Source organism: Mustelus asterias, chromosome 17 (assembly GCF_964213995.1).
Source record: "Mustelus asterias chromosome 17, sMusAst1.hap1.1, whole genome shotgun sequence".
NCBI classification, from domain to species: Eukaryota; Metazoa; Chordata; class Chondrichthyes; order Carcharhiniformes; family Triakidae; genus Mustelus; species Mustelus asterias.
The window spans coordinates 77,753,944-77,772,978 of record NC_135817.1 but is presented as its reverse complement, the minus strand read 5'-3'; the positions used below and the strand labels follow the sequence as shown (position 1 = coordinate 77,772,978).

The 19,035-nt window shown below is 47.3% G+C and overlaps 2 protein-coding genes across 2 annotated transcripts in view; both read left to right on the top strand.

Moving 5' to 3' along the window:
* LOC144506092 (uncharacterized) overlaps nucleotides 1–19,035 on the top strand; it is an 88,253-nt gene that overhangs the window by 30,075 nt on the left and 39,143 nt on the right. Inside the window, exons 6-8 of the mRNA XM_078231908.1 lie at nucleotides 624–1,079; nucleotides 2,748–3,005; nucleotides 4,753–4,865. Of these exons, the coding sequence (XP_078088034.1) occupies nucleotides 624–1,079; nucleotides 2,748–3,005; nucleotides 4,753–4,865 (827 nt within the window). The remainder of the gene's footprint in view (nucleotides 1–623; nucleotides 1,080–2,747; nucleotides 3,006–4,752; nucleotides 4,866–19,035) is intronic.
* On the top strand, nucleotides 12,000–18,136 carry LOC144506234 (uncharacterized). Its single transcript, XM_078232092.1, has 4 exons — nucleotides 12,000–12,060; nucleotides 14,071–14,208; nucleotides 16,478–18,036; nucleotides 18,113–18,136. Exons 1-4 carry the CDS (start codon nucleotides 12,000–12,002, stop codon nucleotides 18,134–18,136), a joined length of 1,782 nt encoding a protein of 593 aa, XP_078088218.1.

Sequence of the window (19,035 nt, the reverse complement as noted above, 5' to 3'; positions counted from 1 at the left end):
TTCTAAATTCACAGTGCCCATTCATAGAATCCTTGCTTATACTGCTGTTTACAGATATTGTGTTCGTTCATCCAGTGAATGTCCTGTCTTTTACAATGGGTGTGCAGGAAAGCCAGGCAGGTAACTGCAGCCACAGGGAACTCCATAATGTGGGATTTGATTCACCCGGAAAAGCAATGGGAAGTGTCGTTAATTTGTTCATGTTTCCTCTTCTGCCAGTTTATGTTTCCTTCATTCCCAAAGTGAAATCTCTGTCTGTCACGACAAACTCTCCATTGATGAATCAACTGCTTCCCAGTTGTTTGATTTTAATATCCAAACATCCTGAACATTCCTTAAGTGGTAAAAGCAAAATACTGCGGGTGCTGGAATCCGAAACAAAGCTGGGAATGCTGGAGAAACTCAGCAGGTCTGACAGCATCCGTGGAGAGAGAATAGAGGCAACGTTTGGACTCTGGATGACTCTTCATCTGTGTCATTCCTTTAGTGGCAATTTGTAACGTTGCTACTATTTATACCAGTGTTTGCCTCAACAGTTTTACATTGGGTTATGCTGCAAAATGTTCTGAGTAATTTTGCCAAAATTACTATTCACGTTCCTGTCTCTTCAATCTTTATTGCAGGTTTTTCCTCAGCGAGTACGACTCCAACTGTCACTTCGTCAAGCAAGGAATCTTCAAACACCAGCACTCCCTCCATCAGCACTCCAACAACAAACACACTTACCACAACACCTACCACCAAAACCCCCAACACAACTAATCCAATCACTTCCACTGTTGTCATCACCAGCTCAACTACCTCTCCCACCTCCACCACAACCACTGCACCAACGCCCACCTCAAGCATCATCCCAACGCCCACCTCAACCACCCCAACAACACCCACCTTGACCATCGCACCAACATCCACTTCAACCACCCCATCAACGCCCATCTCACCCACCACACCAACCTCGACCATCACATCACTGCCCACCTTAACCACCATCGTACTAACGCAAACAAGCATCACACCAACAACCACACTTATTACCACTACCACCACGCCAATCTCCACAACACTCACTACAGTCTGTGGTAAGTTGAATGTTTTAATCTATAACCTTTCCATTATATAAGATGAGAGGTCACACAACACCAGGTTATAGTCCAACAGGTTTATTTGAAATCACAAACTTTCAGAGGATAGGGGCGGCATGGTGGCACAGTGGTTAGCACTGCTGCCTCACAGCGCCAGGGACCCGAGTTCAATTCCGGGCTTGAGTCACTGACTGTGCGGAGTCTCCCCATGTCTGCGTGGGTCTCCTCCGGGTGCTCCAGTTTCCTCCCTCAGTCTGAAAGATGAGCTGGTTAGGTGCATTGGCCATGTTAAATTCTCCCTCCGAACAGGTGCCAGAGTGTGGCGATTAGGGGATTTTCACAATAACTTCAATGTGCAAACTCCGCACAGTCACCCAAGCCGGGAATCGAACCCGGGTCCCTGACACTGTGAGGCAGCACTGCTCGCCACTGTGCCACCCCATGCCCCCCACTGTTCTATTGCACATAACCTGCCTATCTTGTTGCAATATCAAAGCCCTGCAATTCCCTGCTAGTAGGCAAATTTCAACTGTGTATGTCGATTGCCACCATCCCCCCGGTACTTGATTAGTTTTCCAGAGCTACAGTGGATGTTATGCATCATCTCTAGACATTGTGGAGGTCATGATAAGTGTTATTGATTTTTTATTGTTGCTGTAATCTCCGAAGGGTATCAACTGGGGTGTGACTGCCTAGTGCTACCTGGGAAGTAGTTATTTGTAATTTATCATGTGTCTACCTGCAGTGGGTTTGTGTATTACAGCCAGGCTGTCTGTTTAGCCCTTTCCGTTCTTTCCTATCTTGCTGCAACCAACCCAAGCTCCCTGGGCGTCCTACTACAAGTCCCATAAGAGAGTGCCACAGATTGCCCACAATCACACAGCAGAGGCACTAAGTGCAAGCCTCCGGGAACTGTCACACAGTGCGGATCAATTAAAATGTCATCACAGGTTTGGCAAAGGTAATCCAGAATAGGATAGGTGTTTGATCTACAGTTTAGTGAATGTTTCCGGAAACAGGCAGGAAAGACAAGTTGAGGCCACAATCAGATCAGCCATGGGTGGCATGGTGGCACAATGGTTAGCACTGCTGCCTCACAGCACCAGGGACCCAGGTTCAATTCCGGCCTCGGATAACTGTGTGGAGTTTGCATGTTTTCTTCGTGTCTGCATGGGTTTTCTCCGGGTGAATAGAACCATAGAATGCCTCCTTCTGCACTGTAGGGAATCTACGAATGCAGGAACAGGCAGAGGGGATCAATGACCTTCTCCTGCTCATATTTCTTATTCTGAAACTACCCCTCCCCCATCACTAATAGAGCCCTCGCTCACCTTTTGACCTTTCATTAGATCTATCTCACTCTCTGTCTTTTGATCTCCAGTGAAATGTCAGTGATACTCCCCAATGCAAGAGGCAGCCTGGTGTCCTGGCCAATGGTTATGTTTTTCCCCAAGGCTATTTAAAATATATTTTCTGGTTCGTATCTTATTGTTGTTTCTGGGACTAAGTTGTGTGTCAATTGTTCACAATGTTTCCCACATTTCAATCGTGAGTCCTCGTGAAATATACTTCATTGTCCATGAAGCACTTTGAAGAATAAAAAACAGAATGCTTTTAGCAAATGCATGTTTTGTTCTTTCTGATGCTGGATAATTTTTATTTCAGCACCACTGAGGTTCCTTCGTATGAATTTGATATCAGTGGAAAGTGAAGTCATCTCCATTACCTGGGATACTAACAACGCATCCAAACAGCATAATTTCTCTCTCACAATCTCCACGGGGAATGGTGTGGTGAGGCAAATTCAAACGGAGCAAAAAGCAGCAAGATTTAGCGGATTGCAGCCCGGCGTTGAATATCAGATAAAAATATCCACCACAACATGCGGTCAGCAGCAGACAATTACAAGGAAGGTCAGGACAGGTATGTTTGAGAACCCAGATTTTGTTTCTCCTTTGGCCTGCAGATAATGTAGGCAGGGAAACTCTAGAGTGTTTATCGGTTTATTTATCTATCCATGGCTCAGTCTGAAATAATTCATTAAATCAGACATCTAGACATGGGAGGGACAATTGATATCTACAAATCCAAACTCAAGCGAATATGTTAAGGACAACTTGTAACAATAACAATAGGTCAGCTAACGTGAATAAATCTTCACGCTGGTTGAATATTATAATTACGCAGGTGTGCAAAGGTGGTGATTGGAGTTTAACATTTGTATCTTATGCATGATGTAACCTTAATCAATAGTTTTGTGTGGATGGAGATAACTCCTATATCTTGATTGATGTATGTTAATTCCTTGTAATCAAATCTGAAAGTATATTTGATGGTGTAATCCTGAATCCCATACTGGCCACTAATTGGTTTTACAGGGTCCTTGATAAATGGCTTGAATAAGCAGCTGTATAAAAATCTCCGTGACTTGGTCTGGCTACTTAAAGGGAACAAACTTGTAATAAATTAAAAGGCTGAATGCCAAACAACCCCACAAAAGGGTGGGAGAGGTTTGGATGACATCATAGCCATTAGAGGAAGATGGGGGTGGAATCCCCCGGACAGTGGAAGTCATAAGTTTCCTCGAGAGACCCAAAGGAGCACTCTAACTCGAGGAGGCCCCCCCCAGCTCCCCACCCCCCCCGCCCCCTCCTCTCTGCTCTCTCTGCTGTTTTTTTATTTCGCGCCCGGGCGCGCTGCTTCAGATTTTTTTTGAACTGTGCATGTGCAGTTCAGAGCTCCAATCGTTCCGGCAGCGCTAAGCCCCGCCCACTGCGCAGATCGGACTGGAGCCAGCACTAAGCTTTTTGGGCGCGCTGCAAAGAGGATTCCGGGCTCAGATCTGCATTACGTCCGGATCCGGCCCTCAGACTCCAAATCGTAAAATTAGTGTCAGGGGGACTAGCAGGGTAACTGGGGTTGCGGGGAAAGGACCTGGGTGGGATTATGGTTGGTGCAGACTTGATGGGCCAAATGGCCTCTTTCTGCAGTGCATGGATTCTATGATTCTATAACAAGTATTATGATCCCAAGTTATAATTACATAAGGATCTTAAGAATGATATGGGTCCCCCACTTAAATATAGCCATTTCATAGAATCATAGAAACCCTACAGTGCAGGAGAAGGCCATTTGGCCCATCGAGTCTCCACCAAAAACAATCCCACCTAGGCCCTATCCCCATGACCCCACATATTTACCCTGTTAATCCCTCAATTTACGCATCCTGGAACTGTAAGGGGCAATTTAACATGGCCAATGCACCTAACCTGCACAGTTTTGGACTGTGGGATGAAACCGGAGCACCCGAGGGAAACCCACGCAGACGCAGGGAGATCGTGCAGACTCCACATGGGTGATGACCCAAGCCGGGGATTGAACCTGGGTCCCTGGTTCTGTGAGGCAGCAGTGCTAACCACTGTACCACTGTGCCGCTCATGTATCACATGTGCCTGACTGTGGCAGAGGCCTTTGAAACTTTTCAAAACCTGGAAGCCCAAATGGCAGCGGTAAATACTTCACCATTGTTTTAACTCCTCACTCGCTGTCATCTCACTGTGTCTGGGAGGTTAATAATGTCTGTACTTCGAATTCAAACTAGAACTGTATCGATAACCATGAATTTACAATGCTAGTTTTACTCACAAAGTATTTTTTTCGCTATTTGTAGTTGCCGCGGTAGTGGAAGTGTCAACAAGAATTACAAATGTGCCGTTCGCAGCAGATTTGAAAAATGAAAGCAGCCAGGGGTACAAAAACTTTGTGAAGAATTTCACTGATGAAGTAAGTCTTTGATGTGTTGGAGACGAGGGGTGGGAGGGTTGGAGTCAGAGGGCACAGTTGATAGAAAATTAATATAATCTATGTGCGAGAATTTACAGCCTCGCTCTGCCCGAAACCGTAAAATCCCACCCGAGGTCAACAGACCTTCCCATTGTCCGCCCCTCGCCCGTTCCGATTCCCGTGGCGAGCAGGGCGGTAAAACTCCGGCCCTTGTCTTTTTGCAAATAAGCTGCCTTTTGCTACCTGTGAACTTTCAAAATACATCTTCAAGTTCCTGATTCTGAGTATAGAAGTCAAGCTTTTGAATACATTCCAGCGTCCTCAGCAATTGGTATCCTGCTCTAACTGATACCTTTCCAAATTTTGATCAGGTGACTAAACACACTGATAGCATTGGTTTGTCCTGAGCAACCTGTAAGATCTTAACATTTGTCATCTAATCCACCCTAGCACACATCCTAATCAGATAATACAGGAAATAAAACAGGGAAATGGACACAACTGGATTTCATTGTAAACGCTATGAACTCACTTTCGGGAAATGAGAATGGATTTCTGTTTGCTTCATTTCAGTTGGTGAAAGGCCTGAGTCTAGCGATCCAGGCTTTAATCAGGGATGGAAAACTGACAATCACTGTCACATCTATTGAAGAAGGCAGTGTGGTCGTTAAGTTTGAGATAGCATCATCAACAAACGTGACTGTCCCTGTATCTGACATCAAACAATCAGTCGCTGATTCTTTAACCAACAGTTCAGCGTTCGCTGTAGACCTTCAAAACACAACCATTTCAGGTAAGGAATTCCACAGCGAGCATTTCAATCACTGACCTCAAAGAACTTGGGAAATTTCTGGAAGAATGAGGAAAGTTGGAAAATGAACCTCCAGCTGTTGCCAGAAATGTTAAAGAAGAGAAGGGAGAGAGAACTGAATCATGAACATAAGAACTAGGAGCAAAAGTAAGCAAATGTGAGGCAATGCATTTTGGAAGGTCTAATACAGATAGGAAATATACAGTAAATGGCAGAACCCTTAAGAGTATTGATCGGCAAAGGGGTCTGGGTGTACAGGTATACAGGTCACTGAAAGTGGCAATGCAGGTGGAGAAGGTAGTCAAGAAGGCATACGGCATGCTTGCCTTCATCGGTTGGGGCATTGAGTTTAAAAATTGGCAAGTCATGTTGTAGCTTTATACAACCTTAGTTAGGCCGCACTTGGAATATAGCGTTCAATTCTGGTCGCCACGCTACCAGAAGGATGTGGAGGCTTTGGAGAGGGTACAGAAAAGGTTTACCAGGATGTTGCCTGGTATGGAGGGCATTAGCTTTGAGGAGAGGTTGGAGAAACTTGGTTTGTTCTCACTGGAACGACGGAGGTTGAGGGGCGACCTGATAGAAGTCGACAAGATTATGAGAGGCATGGACAGAGTGGATAGTCAGAAGCTTTTTCCCAGGGTGGAAGAGTCAATTACTAGGGGGCATAGGTTTAAGGTGCGAGGGGCAAAGTTTGAAGGAGATGTACGAGGCAGATTTTTTACACAGAGAGTAATGGTGCCTGGAACTCATTGCCGGGGGAGGTAGTGGAAACGGATACGGCAGTGACTTTTAAGGGGCATCTTGACAAATACATAAATAGGATGGGAATAGATGGATATGCTCCCCGGAAGGGTAGGGGGTTTTAGTTCAGTTGGGCATTAGGGTTAGTGTTAGGGTTATGGTTAGGTTTGATGCAGGCTTGGAGGGCTGAAGTCCTGTTCCTGTGTTGTAATTTTCTTTGTTCTTTGTTCTTTCGGCCATCTGGTCCCTCGAGCCTGCTCCGCCACTCAATAAGATCATGGCTGATCTTTTCGTGGACTCAGCTCCACTAACCCGCTCACCGTAACCCTTAATTCCTTTATTGTTCAAAAATGCATCTATCCTTGCCTTAGAAATATTCAATGATGTAGCCTCAACTGCTTCACTGGGCAGGGAATTACACAGATTCACAACCCTTTGTGTGAATAAGTTCCTCCTCAACTCAGTCCTAAGCCTGCTCCCCCTTATTTTGAGACCATGCCCCTAGTTCTAGTTTCACCTGCCAGTGGAAACAACCTCCCTGCTTCTATCTTATTTATTCCCTTCATAATCTTATATGTTTCTATAAGATCTCTCCTCATTCTTCTGAATTCCGATGGGTGTAGTCCCAGTCGACTCAATCTCTCCACATCAGCCAAACCTCTGAACTCCGGAATCAACAGAGTTGATCGATGATTCCAAATTTGGCTTTTGAAATCCTGCAGCGTTTAGGAAGCAGGAAAAAGGAGGATTGGGTAGAGTTCCACAGCTTTGGGATCCCTGGAAAAGTGGCTATTATAGTGGGTGATGTTCCAATGAGGTTTGATTCTGGGGAGGGGACACAGAACATTAGTAAAACAGAGACACATCATGTTACAGTAATGGAAACAAGTCAGAATGTGTTCTTTTATGTTGAGTGTCAAGAGAGTAAAGCAAGATTGGATGGTCTTTACTTTGATGTAATAGGTAAGACTGATGAGTTAAAGGCGTGGATTGACACATGGAATTGTGTAATAGGTAAGACTGATGAGTTAAAGGCGTGGATTGACACATGGAATTGTGATCTTGTTGCCATCACAAAAACATGGTTGAGGGAAAGGCAGAACTGGCAATTCAACAATCTGGGGTAGAGGATCTTTAGGCAAGTCAGAGGAGGGTGTAAAAAGGCAGGTGTTGCATTATTAATTAAGGAATCAATTACTGCAACAAGGAGAGATGATATCTTGGAAAGGTCTTCAAACGAGGCTTTGTTGGCTAGAACTTAGGAATATAAAGGGGGAAAATAGATTACTGAAAGTGTATTATACGCCCCCAAAGATTCAGTAGGAAATAAAGGTGTAGATATGTAGACAGATCACTGAGGTGTTTAAGAATAATAATTGGATAATTATACTAGGGGATTCCAACTTGAACTAAATTGGGATAGTCTTAAAATAAAGGATTTAGATGGAGTGGATGTTTTGAAATGTATTCAGCGGAGTTTTTGTATCAATATGTAGAAGGCCCAACAAAGGATGGCACAGTACTGGATCTGGTTCTGGGAAACAAAGCCGGATAAGTGTTCAATGTGGCCGTGTGGGAGCATTTTAGTCATAGTGACCTTAATGCGGTATGATTCAAGTTTTTTTATGGACAAGGAGAAAGATGACCGACAAAAAACAGCTTTGGATTTGATTAAAATAAGGCACGATCTGGCCAAAGTTGACTCGGAACAGTTGAGGGAGCCCTGGATGTCCAGGACTGTTCAGGACTGAATAAGGAAAAAGAGAAATGTTTTCAGCAAGACCAAAGGGAGCAATTCAGCTGTGGTCCAAGAGGAATATATGAAGTGCAAGAGAGAACTTAAGAAACCAATTAGGAGAGCAAAAATGGGACATGAAAAAGGACTTGCGAACGGGATTAAGGAGAATCATAAAATATTCTATAAATACATCAAGGGGAAGAGGTTATCCAGGGAAAGAGCAGGGCCCATTAGAGACCGGGGCGGCGGGGGGGGGGAGCAGGGGTGGGGTCTGTGAGGGTGGGGGGGGGGGCAACCTGTGTGAGAAGCCGCAGGACATTGGAAGGGTGATAAATGAATTCTTCTCATTGGTCTTCACTCAGGAAAAGCAGGACATAGGTACGGAATTCAAGGAAAAGGGACTTTGAGCTTCTTAAGCAGTTTGACATTGGAAGTGTGGGAGGCATTGGAGGCTTTGATGGACTTACAAATGGACAAATCCCCAGGCCCGGATGAATTGCATCCCAGGCTGCAGTGGGAAGCGAGGCAGGAAATTGCAGGGGCTCTGACGCAAATTTATAATTCCTCTCTGGCCACGGGGGGGAAGCAAATACCATTCGCTTTCGGAGCGCTGCTCCTTCGTCAGATGGAGTGGAAATCTGCTCTCAAACAGGGCACCGAGACACAAAATCAAGTTACAGAATACTGATTAGAATGTAGGGATTCGCCAGAGAATTACAGTGAGTCTCATATGAGTGGTCGGGAAACTATTGCAGAAAATTGGATTGGATTGTTTTCCTCAGAGCAGAGCAGGCTGAGGGAGGAGCATGATGGAGGTGTATAGGTTTATGATGGGTATGGACAGGGTGAGTAGGAAGCAACTGTTCCCTTTGGTTGAGGGGTTAATCACAAGGAGGTATAGTTTTTGGGTGAGAAGCAGAGGATTCAGAGGGTATCCAATGTTGACATTACACTGATGTTATTGATATTGGTTATGAGCTGTGGCTCAGCTGGTCCGTGGCAATATTTTGAAGGAGAGCAGGAGAGGTCTCCCTGATGTTCTGACCGATGTTTATCCAGCGATCAACATCATAAAACAGACAATCTGGTCATGATCACATTGCTGTTTGTGGGAATTTACTGTGTGCTTATTGGCTGCTGTGTTTCCTACATTACAACAGTGGCTACACTTCAAAAACATGACATCGTTGTAAACCTTTTTCAGACAGTCGCTGGTTGTGAGAAGCACTATATAAATGCAAGACTTTCTTTCCTTATTACCAATCAAAAAATTGAATCATTTTGACTTTATCATACTGAGGCTTTAAATTGAGTATATCAGAATAGCTACAATGATTACATCAAGGATGAGGGTTAGCCCTGATACAGAAAATAACATTAAAAAGGTGAAATCTGAATTTCTTGGCAGACTGTTGTGTTTCCAAGACACTGATTAATTCCACCGTCTTCAAAAAACAAAGAACAAAGAAAAGTACAGCATAGGAACAGGCCCTTCGGCCCTCCAAGCCCATGCCGATTATGATGCCCCAACCAAACTAAAATAAAACCTTCTGCCCTTATTCGATCCGTATCCCTTTATTCCCTCCCTATTCTTGTACCCATCCAGATGTCTCTTGAATATTGCTGATGTGCCTGCTTCCACCACCTCCTCTGGCAGCGCGTTCCAGGCACCCACCACTCTCTGCGAGAAAAACATCTCCAGATGCTCCATGCTGGAAAGAATAATCTGACAGGAGTGAAATAAACTCAGAAACTGAGCAAAAGTGATTTTTCTTAATGCATTTTTCAATACGATGTTCAAGAAAAGAACAATGTGAGAAAAGCAAAACCACAATCATAATTCAGTTGGGATTAGCAATGAATCACCAGATTGACAAATCATAAATTTGGCATGTCAGTTATGACTCACCAACTTTTACAGATGCACCATAGAAAGCTTTCTTTCTGGTTGTATCACAGCTTGGTCTGGCTCCTACTCTGCCCAAGACTGCAAAGAACTACAAAAGGTCATGAATGTAGCCCAATCCATCACGCAAACCAGCCTCCCATCCATTGACTCTGTCTACATTTCCCATTGCCTCGGCAAAGCAGCCAGCATAATTAAGGACCCCACGCACCCCGGACATTCTCTCTTCCACCTTCTTCCTTCGGGAAAAAGATACAAATGACAGGTCATGTACCAACCGACTCAAGAACAGCATCTTCCCTGCTGCTGTCAGACTTTTGAATGGACTTACCTTGCATTAAGTTGATCTTTCTCTGCACCCTAGCTATAACTGTAACACTACATTCTGCCCTCTCTCGTTTCCTTCTCTATGATCGGTGTGTTTCGTCTGGATAGCTGCAAGAAACAATACTTTTCACTGTATGTTAATACATGTGACAATAATAAATCAAATCAAATCAAAGCCATTCAGACATAGCAACCAAAGGAAACCCTCCTCCAATCAACCTTAACCCAGATTCAGACAGTGTGAATTTCTCCATTTCCTGCACCATCCATCCTTATGCCAACTCTCAATGTGATTCCCAATTCAATGCCAGTTTGTGTCACATTGCGAGTAGTTTTGTGCTTTAGGTTTGTATCTTTTGGAAGTTGGGTTTAAAGTCCTCACAGTTATTTCACTCAGGACTTCTGTCACCAGAAGAGAATGTAGACCTTCATTCTTTCTGACTGGTTTAAAACTGGGTAAGAAGTTTAACAACATCAGGTTAAAGTCCAACAGGTTTATTTGGTAGCAAAACCACACAAGCTTTCAGAGCCATAAGCCCCTTCTTCAGGTGAGTGGGAATTCTGTTCACAATTCTGTTTGTGAACAGAATTCCCACTCACCTGAAGAAGGGGCTTAAGGCCCTGAAAGCTTGTGTGGCTTTTGCTGCCAAATAAACCTGTTGGACTTTAACCTCGTGTTGTTAAACTTCTCACTGTGTTTACCCCGGTCCAACGCCGGCATCTCCACAGCATGGTTTAAAACTGACAGCGTTATCCAGTTCATGTCACATTCTCCATCTCTCCGTGCTGTTTGGGGATGTTTCTGGTGAATTGTTCCCCACCATTAGGAGATGACATTTCGAACTGAGTAAAGTGAGGAATGAGGAGTCACATGAAACTCCATAATTATCAATTCTTCAGATACTCCCAGCTGGTTAAATTCAGACTGAAGCAGTGTTCTAACACAGATCTTTCCCCTTCATTACAGACAAAGACAGCTGCCAGTCAGGGCAGAATGACTGTTCAGTGAATGCAACTTGTATCAGACTGAACGCAACGTACACTTGTCAGTGTAATGATGGGTTCAACGACACAAGCCCCAATGTACCTGGAAGGACATGTGAAGGTAGGACATTGCCTGAGTTTAACTTGACTGCCAGTTGTTGGCTAAAATACCCTGCGCTCAGAATGACAGTTTTGATCGAATTCTTGTTTCCAATGTTTTTGAGTGTCAGAATGGTCTTTGAAAAGGTGGTCTGGAAGTTGAAATTTTCACTCTGGGAGAGTGGGATGAAAGGCAATTTGGTCTCACCCCCCGGAATGAGAGTAGAGGCCGCTGGCTATGGAGATGGGTTGGCTGAAAGGCATGACTTTCTGGACCAGCACTTTGTCAAAAAAACAATGAAACAAAGGGCATCCCTTCAACCTCCAGCCCTCAGCCCACACACATCATTCCCATGCTCCATCCATGTCAACATATGTGACAGATTATCCCCCCATCCACCCTGTCAACCCATATGCTTCGGGTCTACTCATGTTATCATCTAGCTTTCTACTAATGGCAGGCTACATTTTTATATCACTCTGTGTGGTTATCAAAGTAGTTTCAAGAGCAGGACTTTTGAAAGCATGACAGAGCGGAGGCCAGGACCGAGTGGTATTATCATTAGCTATGAACCCAGCAAGTTAGGTAATGTTCTGGGGACCTGAGTTCGAATCCTGTCATGGCAGATGGTGGAATTTGAATTCAATTAAAAATATCTGGAATTAAGGATCTACTGATGACCATGAAGCCATTGTCGATTGTCAGAAAAACCCATCTGATTCACAAATGTCCGTTAGGGAGGGAACTCTGCCATCCTTACCTGGTCTGGCCTACATGTGACTTCCACCCCGACATCCACCCCGACATCCACCCCAACCTCCACCGTTACCTCCACCCCGACAATAAGTGATTGACACTCAAGTGCACCCTCAGGGGACCCAGAGCTGGGCAATAAATGCTGTAAGAAGTCTCACAACACCAGGTTAAAGTCCAACAAGTTTATTTGGTAGCAATGATGATATTTGCTACCAAATAAACCTGTTGGACTTTAACCTGGTGTTGTGAGACTTCTTACTGTGTTCACCCCAGTCCAACGCCGGCATCTCCACATCATGACAATAAATGCTGGCCAGTCAGCAACTCCGAAACAAAAGGTTTTCTTGATGTTTGGCAATAATGGGTCCTCTTTGTAGTTTGGACTTGTTCTCCGAACAGCCTTGACAGTTTCTCTTGACACTTCTTGCAAGTCGTCCTGATAGTCCCAATGACAGACCGAAAGTCTCCTCTTGAATGTTATGACGAGTTATGCTGATACTCTTGATATGAATATGAATCTTGGTGATATTAATACATGAATGCTTGAGATATTTATGGTACATTCATCTCACTGCCATTTTGAAGTTCCTCTCCACATTGAAAGGAAACAGATTCATGAGTTATTTCATGAGCTGGAATCGACCCGGGTTCAATTCGATCCTCGGGTGACTGTCTGTGTGGAATCTGCACATTCTCCCCGTGTGTGTTTGGGTTTCATCCGGGTGCTCTGGTTCCTGTTGGACTTTAACCTGATGTTGTTAAACTTCTTACCCAGTTTTAAACCAGTCAGAAAAAGATACAAATGACAGGTCATGTACCAACCGACTCAAGAACAGCATCTTCCCTGCTGCTGTCAGACTTTTGAATGGACTTACCTTGCATTAAGTTGATCTTTCTCTGCACCCTAGCTATAACTGTAACACTACATTCTGCCCTCTCTCGTTTCCTTCTCTATGATCGGTGTGTTTCGTCTGGATAGCCGCAAGAAACAATACTTTTCACTGTATGTTAATACATGTGACAATAATAAATCAAATCAAATCAAAGCCATTCAGACATAGCAACCAAAGGAAACCCTCCTCCAATCATCCTTAACCCAGATTCAGACAGTGTGAATTTCTCCATTTCCTGCACCATCCACCCTTATGCCAACTCTCAATGTGATTCCCAATTCAATGCCAGTTTGTGTCACATTGCGAGTAGTTTTGTGCGTTAGGTTTGTATCTTTTGGAAGTTGGGTTTAAAGTCCTCACAGTTATTTCACTCAGGACTTCTGTCACCAGAAGAGAATGTAGACCTTCATTCTTTCTGACTGGTTTAAAACTGGGTAAGAAGTTTAACAACATCAGCTTAAAGTCCAACATGTTTATTTGGTAGCAAAAGCCACACAAGCTTTCAGAGCCTTAAGCCCCTTCTTCAGGTGAGTGGGAATTCTGTTCACAATTCTGTTTGTGAACAGAATTCCCACTCACCTGAAGAAGGGGCTTAGGGCCCTGAAAGCTTGTGTGGCTTTTGCTGCCAAATAAACCTGTTGGACTTTAACCTGGTGTTGTTAAACTTCTCACTGTGTTTACCCCGGTCCAACGCCGGCATCTCCACAGCATGGTTTAAAACTGACAGCGTTATCCAGTTCATGTCACATTCTCCATCTCTCCATGCTGTTTGGGGATGTTTCTGATGAATTGTTCCCCACCATTAGGAGATGACATTTTGAACGGAGTAAAGTGAGGAGTGAGGAGTCACATGAAACTCCATAATTATCAATTCTTCAGATACTCCCAGCTGGTTAAATTCAGACTGAAGCAGTGTTCTAACACAGATCTTTCCCCTTCATTACAGACAAAGACAGCTGCCAGTCAGGGCAGAATGACTGTTCAGTGAATGCAACTTGTATCAGACTGAACGCAACGTACACTTGTCAGTGTAATGATGGGTTCAACGACACAAGCCCCAGTGTACCTGGAAGGACATGTGAAGGTAGGACATTGTCTGAGTTTAACTTGACTGCCAGTTGTTGGCTAAAATACCCTGCGCTCAGAATGACAGTTTTGATCGAATTCTTGTTTCCAATGTTTTTGAGTGTCAGAATGGTCTTTGAAAATGTGGTCTGGAAGTTGAAATTTTCACTCTGGGAGAGTGGGATGAAAGGCAATTTGGTCTCACCCCCCGGAATGAGAGTAGAGGCCGCTGGCTATGGAGATGGGTTGGCTGAAAGGCATGACTTTCTGGACCAGCACTTTGTCAAAAAAACAATGAAACAAAGGGCATCCCTTCAACCTCCAGCCCTCAGCCCACACACATCATTCCCATGCTCCATCCATGTCAACATATGTGACAGATTATCCCCCCATCCACCCTGTCAACCCATATGCTTCGGGTCTACTCATGTTATCATCTAGCTTTCTACTAATGGCAGGCTACATTTTTATATCACTCTGTGTGGTTATCAAAGTAGTTTCAAGAGCAGGACTTTTGAAAGCATGACAGAGCGGAGGCCAGGACCGAGTGTTATTATCATTAGCTATGAACCCAGCAAGTTAGGTAATGTTCTGGGGACCTGTTCGAATCCTGTCATGGCAGATGGTGGAATTTGAATTCAATTAAAAATATCTGGAATTAACTACTGATGACCATGAAGCCATTGTCGATTGTCAGAAAAACCCATCTGATTCACAAATGTCCGTTAGGGAGGGAAATCTGCCATCCTTACCTGGTCTGGCCTACATGTGACTTCCACCCCGACATCCACCCCGACATCCACCCCAACCTCCACCGTTACCTCCACCCCGACAATAAGTGATTGACACTCAAGTGCACCCTCAGGGGACCCAGAGCTGGGCAATAAATGCTGTAAGAAGTCTCACAACACCAGGTTAAAGTCCAACAAGTTTATTTGGTAGCAAAGATGATATTTGCTACCAAATAAACCTGTTGGACTTTAACCTGGTGTTGTGAGACTTCTAACTGTGTTCACCCCAGTCCAACGCCGGCATCTCCACATCATGACAATAAATGCTGGCCAGCCAGCAACTCCGAAACAAAAGGTTTTCTTGATGTTTGGCAATAATGGGTCCTCTTTGTAGTTTGGACTTGTTCTCTGAACAGCCTTGACAGTTTCTCTTGACACTTCTTGCAAGTCGTCCTGATAGTCCCAATGACAGACCGAAAGTCTCCTCTTGAATGTTATGACGAGTTATGCTGATACTCTTGATATGATTATGAATCTTGGTGATATTAATACATGAACGCTTGAGATATTTATGGTACATTCATCTCACTGCCATTTTAAAGTTCCTCTCCACATTGAAAAGAAACAGATTCATGAGTTATTTCATGAGCTGGAATCGACCCGGGTTCAATTCGAGCCTCGGGTGACTGTGTGGAATCTGCACATTCTCCCCGTGTGTGTTTGGGTTTCATCCGGGTGCTCTGGTTTCCTCCCACAGTCCAAAGATGTGCAGGTTTCGTGGATTCTCCTGTTCGCACCTTCAACCCAACCCCCACCCCGACCTCCACCGCAACCTCAATCCCGACCCCCACCCCGACTTCCACCCCGACCCCCAGCCCGACCTCTACCCCGACCTCCACCCCAACCCCCACCCTGACCTACACCCTTTAGTGGCCCAAGAAGTGTATGTTAGGGAGATTAATGGGGTAAAAATGCTGGATGGAAGGGGTGGCCCTGGTCGGATGTTCTGCTGGAGAGTTGGTGGGTCGAATGGCCTCCTTCTGCACTGTACGTAGTCTGTGATCCAATGACACCTGTTTTCATGGCCATACCAATGTGGTGAGTGATTTACTTCAGACTCCGAGTTTGATGCAGACACCAGCCACTGTATTGGATGCTGTGCAGCACATTTTACTGAGGCTGAACGTCTAGACGGATATATTTTGCTTTTGCTGCTGTCAACTTTCCTGAACCAATTTCTAAACGAGAGTAGCGATTGCTGCTTTTCTGGTGTTGATCCTGAGTGTTTGCAAGCAGCAAGAGATTCAATCGAGAATTATTCCCCTTGCTTTTCATTCTCTTTGTCATTCTGAGTTGATGTATTTCTCCACATTTTGTGATTCTCGATTAAAAAATGAATCAATGATGATGATGGTTAATTGTGACGATTTAATTGAATTGCCTGCTGCTGTCTGGAATGGTTCTGCTGCCCATTTTGTGCCCGTGAGAAGGAAAGCTTTCTGAGCAATGTCACCGAGTTCACTGTTTAACATTTCTTATCTTTGATTTATATTGCAGCTTTCCCAGTGACTCCCACCTCAATTTCCACAACCAGTGAAAAACCAAATCACGTCAGTTCCTCAACTCCAACAATTGAAACATCGAGCAGCACAACTTCCAGCACAACCAATCCAAACACTTCTCCTGTTACCACCGTCAACCCAACCTCCACCCCGACCTCCAGCCCGACCCCCACCCCGACCCCCACCCCGACCACCACCCCGACCTCCACCCCGACCTCCACTGTAACCTCCACCCAAACATCCACCCCGACCCCCACCCCGACCTCCACCCCGACCTCCACCCCGACATCCACCCTGGCCTCCACCCCGACTTCCACCCCGACCTCCACCCCGACCCCCACCCCGACCTCCACCCCGACCCCCACCCCGACATCCACCCCGACCCCCACCCCGACTTCCACCCCGACCTCCACCCCGGCCTCCACCCCGACCTCCACCCCGACCTCCACCGTAACCTCCACCCCGACCTCCACCCCGACCTCCACCGTAACCTCCACCCCGACCTCCACCCCGACCTCCACCCCGACCTCCACCCTGACCTCCACCCCGACCTCCACCGTAACCTCCACCCCGACATCCACCCCGACCCCCACCCCGACATCCACCCCGATCTCCACCCCGACCTCCACCCCGACCTCCACCGTAACCTCCACCCCGACATCTATCCCAACCTCCACTGTAACCTCCACCCCGACCTCCACCCCGACCTCCACCCAGACCTCCACCCCAACCTCCACTGTAACCTCCACCCCAACCTCCACCCCGACCTCCACCGTAACCTCCACCCCAACCTCCACCCCGACCTCCACCGTAACCTCCACCCCAACCTCCACCCCGACCTCCACCGTAACCTCAACCCCAACTTCCACCCCGACCTCCACCGTATCCTCCACCCTGACCTCCACCGTAACCTCCACCCCAACCTCCACCCCAACCTCCACCGTAACCTCCACCGTAACCTCCACCCCAACCTCCAACCTGACCTCCACCCCGACCACCACCCCGACCTCCACCCCGACCTCCACCGTAACCTCCACCCCAACCTCCACCCCGACCTCCACCGTAACCTCCACCCCAACCTCCACCCCGACCTCCACCGTAACCTCCACCCCAACCTCCACCCCGACCTCCACCGTAACCTCAACCCCAACCTCCACCCCGACCTCCACCGTATCCTCCACCCCGACCTCCACCGTAACCTCCACCTCAACCTCCACCCCGACCTCCACCCCGACCTCCACCCCGACCTCCACCGTAACCTCCACCCCGGCCTCCACCGTAACCTCCACCCCGACCTCCACCCCGACCTCCACCGTAACCTCCACCTCAACCTCCACCCCGACCTCCACCCCGACCTCCACCCCGACCTCCACCATAACCTCCACCTCAACCTCCACCCCAACCTCCACCCCGACCTCCACCGTAACCTCCACCCCAACCTCCACCCCGACATCTATCCCAACCTCCACTGTAACCTCCACCCCGACCTCCACCCCGACCTCCACCCCGACCTCCACCGTAACCTCCACCCCAACCTCCACCCCGACCTCCACCGTAACCTCCACCCCAACCTCCACCCCGACCTCCACCGTAACCTCCACCCCAACCTCCACCCTGACCTCCACTGTAGCCTCCACCCCAACCTCCACCGTAACCTCCACCCCGACCACCACCCCGACCGCCACCGTAACCTCCACCCCAACCTCCAACCTGACCTCCACCGTAACCTCCACCCCGACCTCCACCGTAACCTCCACCCCGACCTCCACCCCGACCTCCACCGTAACCTCCACCCCGACCTCCACCGTAACCTCCACCCCGACCTCCACCCCGACCTCCACCGTAACCTCCACCCCGACCTCCACCGTAACCTCCACCCCGACCTCCACCGTAACCTCCACCCCGACCACCACCCCGACCGCCACCGTAACCTCCACCCCGACCTCCACCCCGACCTCCACCGTAACCTCCACCCCAACCTCCACCCTGATCTCCACCGTAACCTCCACCCCGACCTCCACCCTGATCTCCACCGTGACCTCCACCCCGACCTCCACCCCGACCTCCACCGTAACCTCCACCCCGACCACCACCCCGACCTCCACCGTAACCTCCACCCCGACCTCCACCGTAACCTCCACTCCAACCTCCACCCTGATCTCCACCGTAACCTCCACCCCGACCACCACCCCGACCTCCACCGTAACCTCCACCCCGACCTCCACCGTAACCTTCACCCCAACCTCCACCCCGACCTCCACCGTAACCTCCACCCCAACCTCCATCGTAACCTCCACCGTAACCACCACCCCGACCTCCACCCTGACCTCCACCGTAACCTCCACCCCGACCTCCACCTCAACCCCGACCTCCACCCCGCTATCTATCCCAACCTCCACCATAACCTCAACCCCGACCCCCACCCCGACCTCCAACCAGACCTCCACCCTGACCACCACCCCGACCTCCACCCTGACCTCCACCGTATCCTCCACCCCGATCACCACCCTGACCTCCACCCCGACCTCCACCTCAACCTCCACCCCGACCTCC

Coding starts and splice junctions, on each gene's coding strand:
- LOC144506234 (XM_078232092.1), top strand. CDS start 12,000: ATGACAGAGCGGAGGCCAGGACCGAGTGGTATTATCATTAGCTATGAA. Junction 12,061..14,070: donor CTATGAACCCAGCAAGTTAG/GTAATGTTCTGG, acceptor CCTTCATTACAG/ACAAAGACAGCTGCCAGTCA. Junction 14,209..16,477: donor ACCTGGAAGGACATGTGAAG/GTAGGACATTGT, acceptor TTTATATTGCAG/CTTTCCCAGTGACTCCCACC.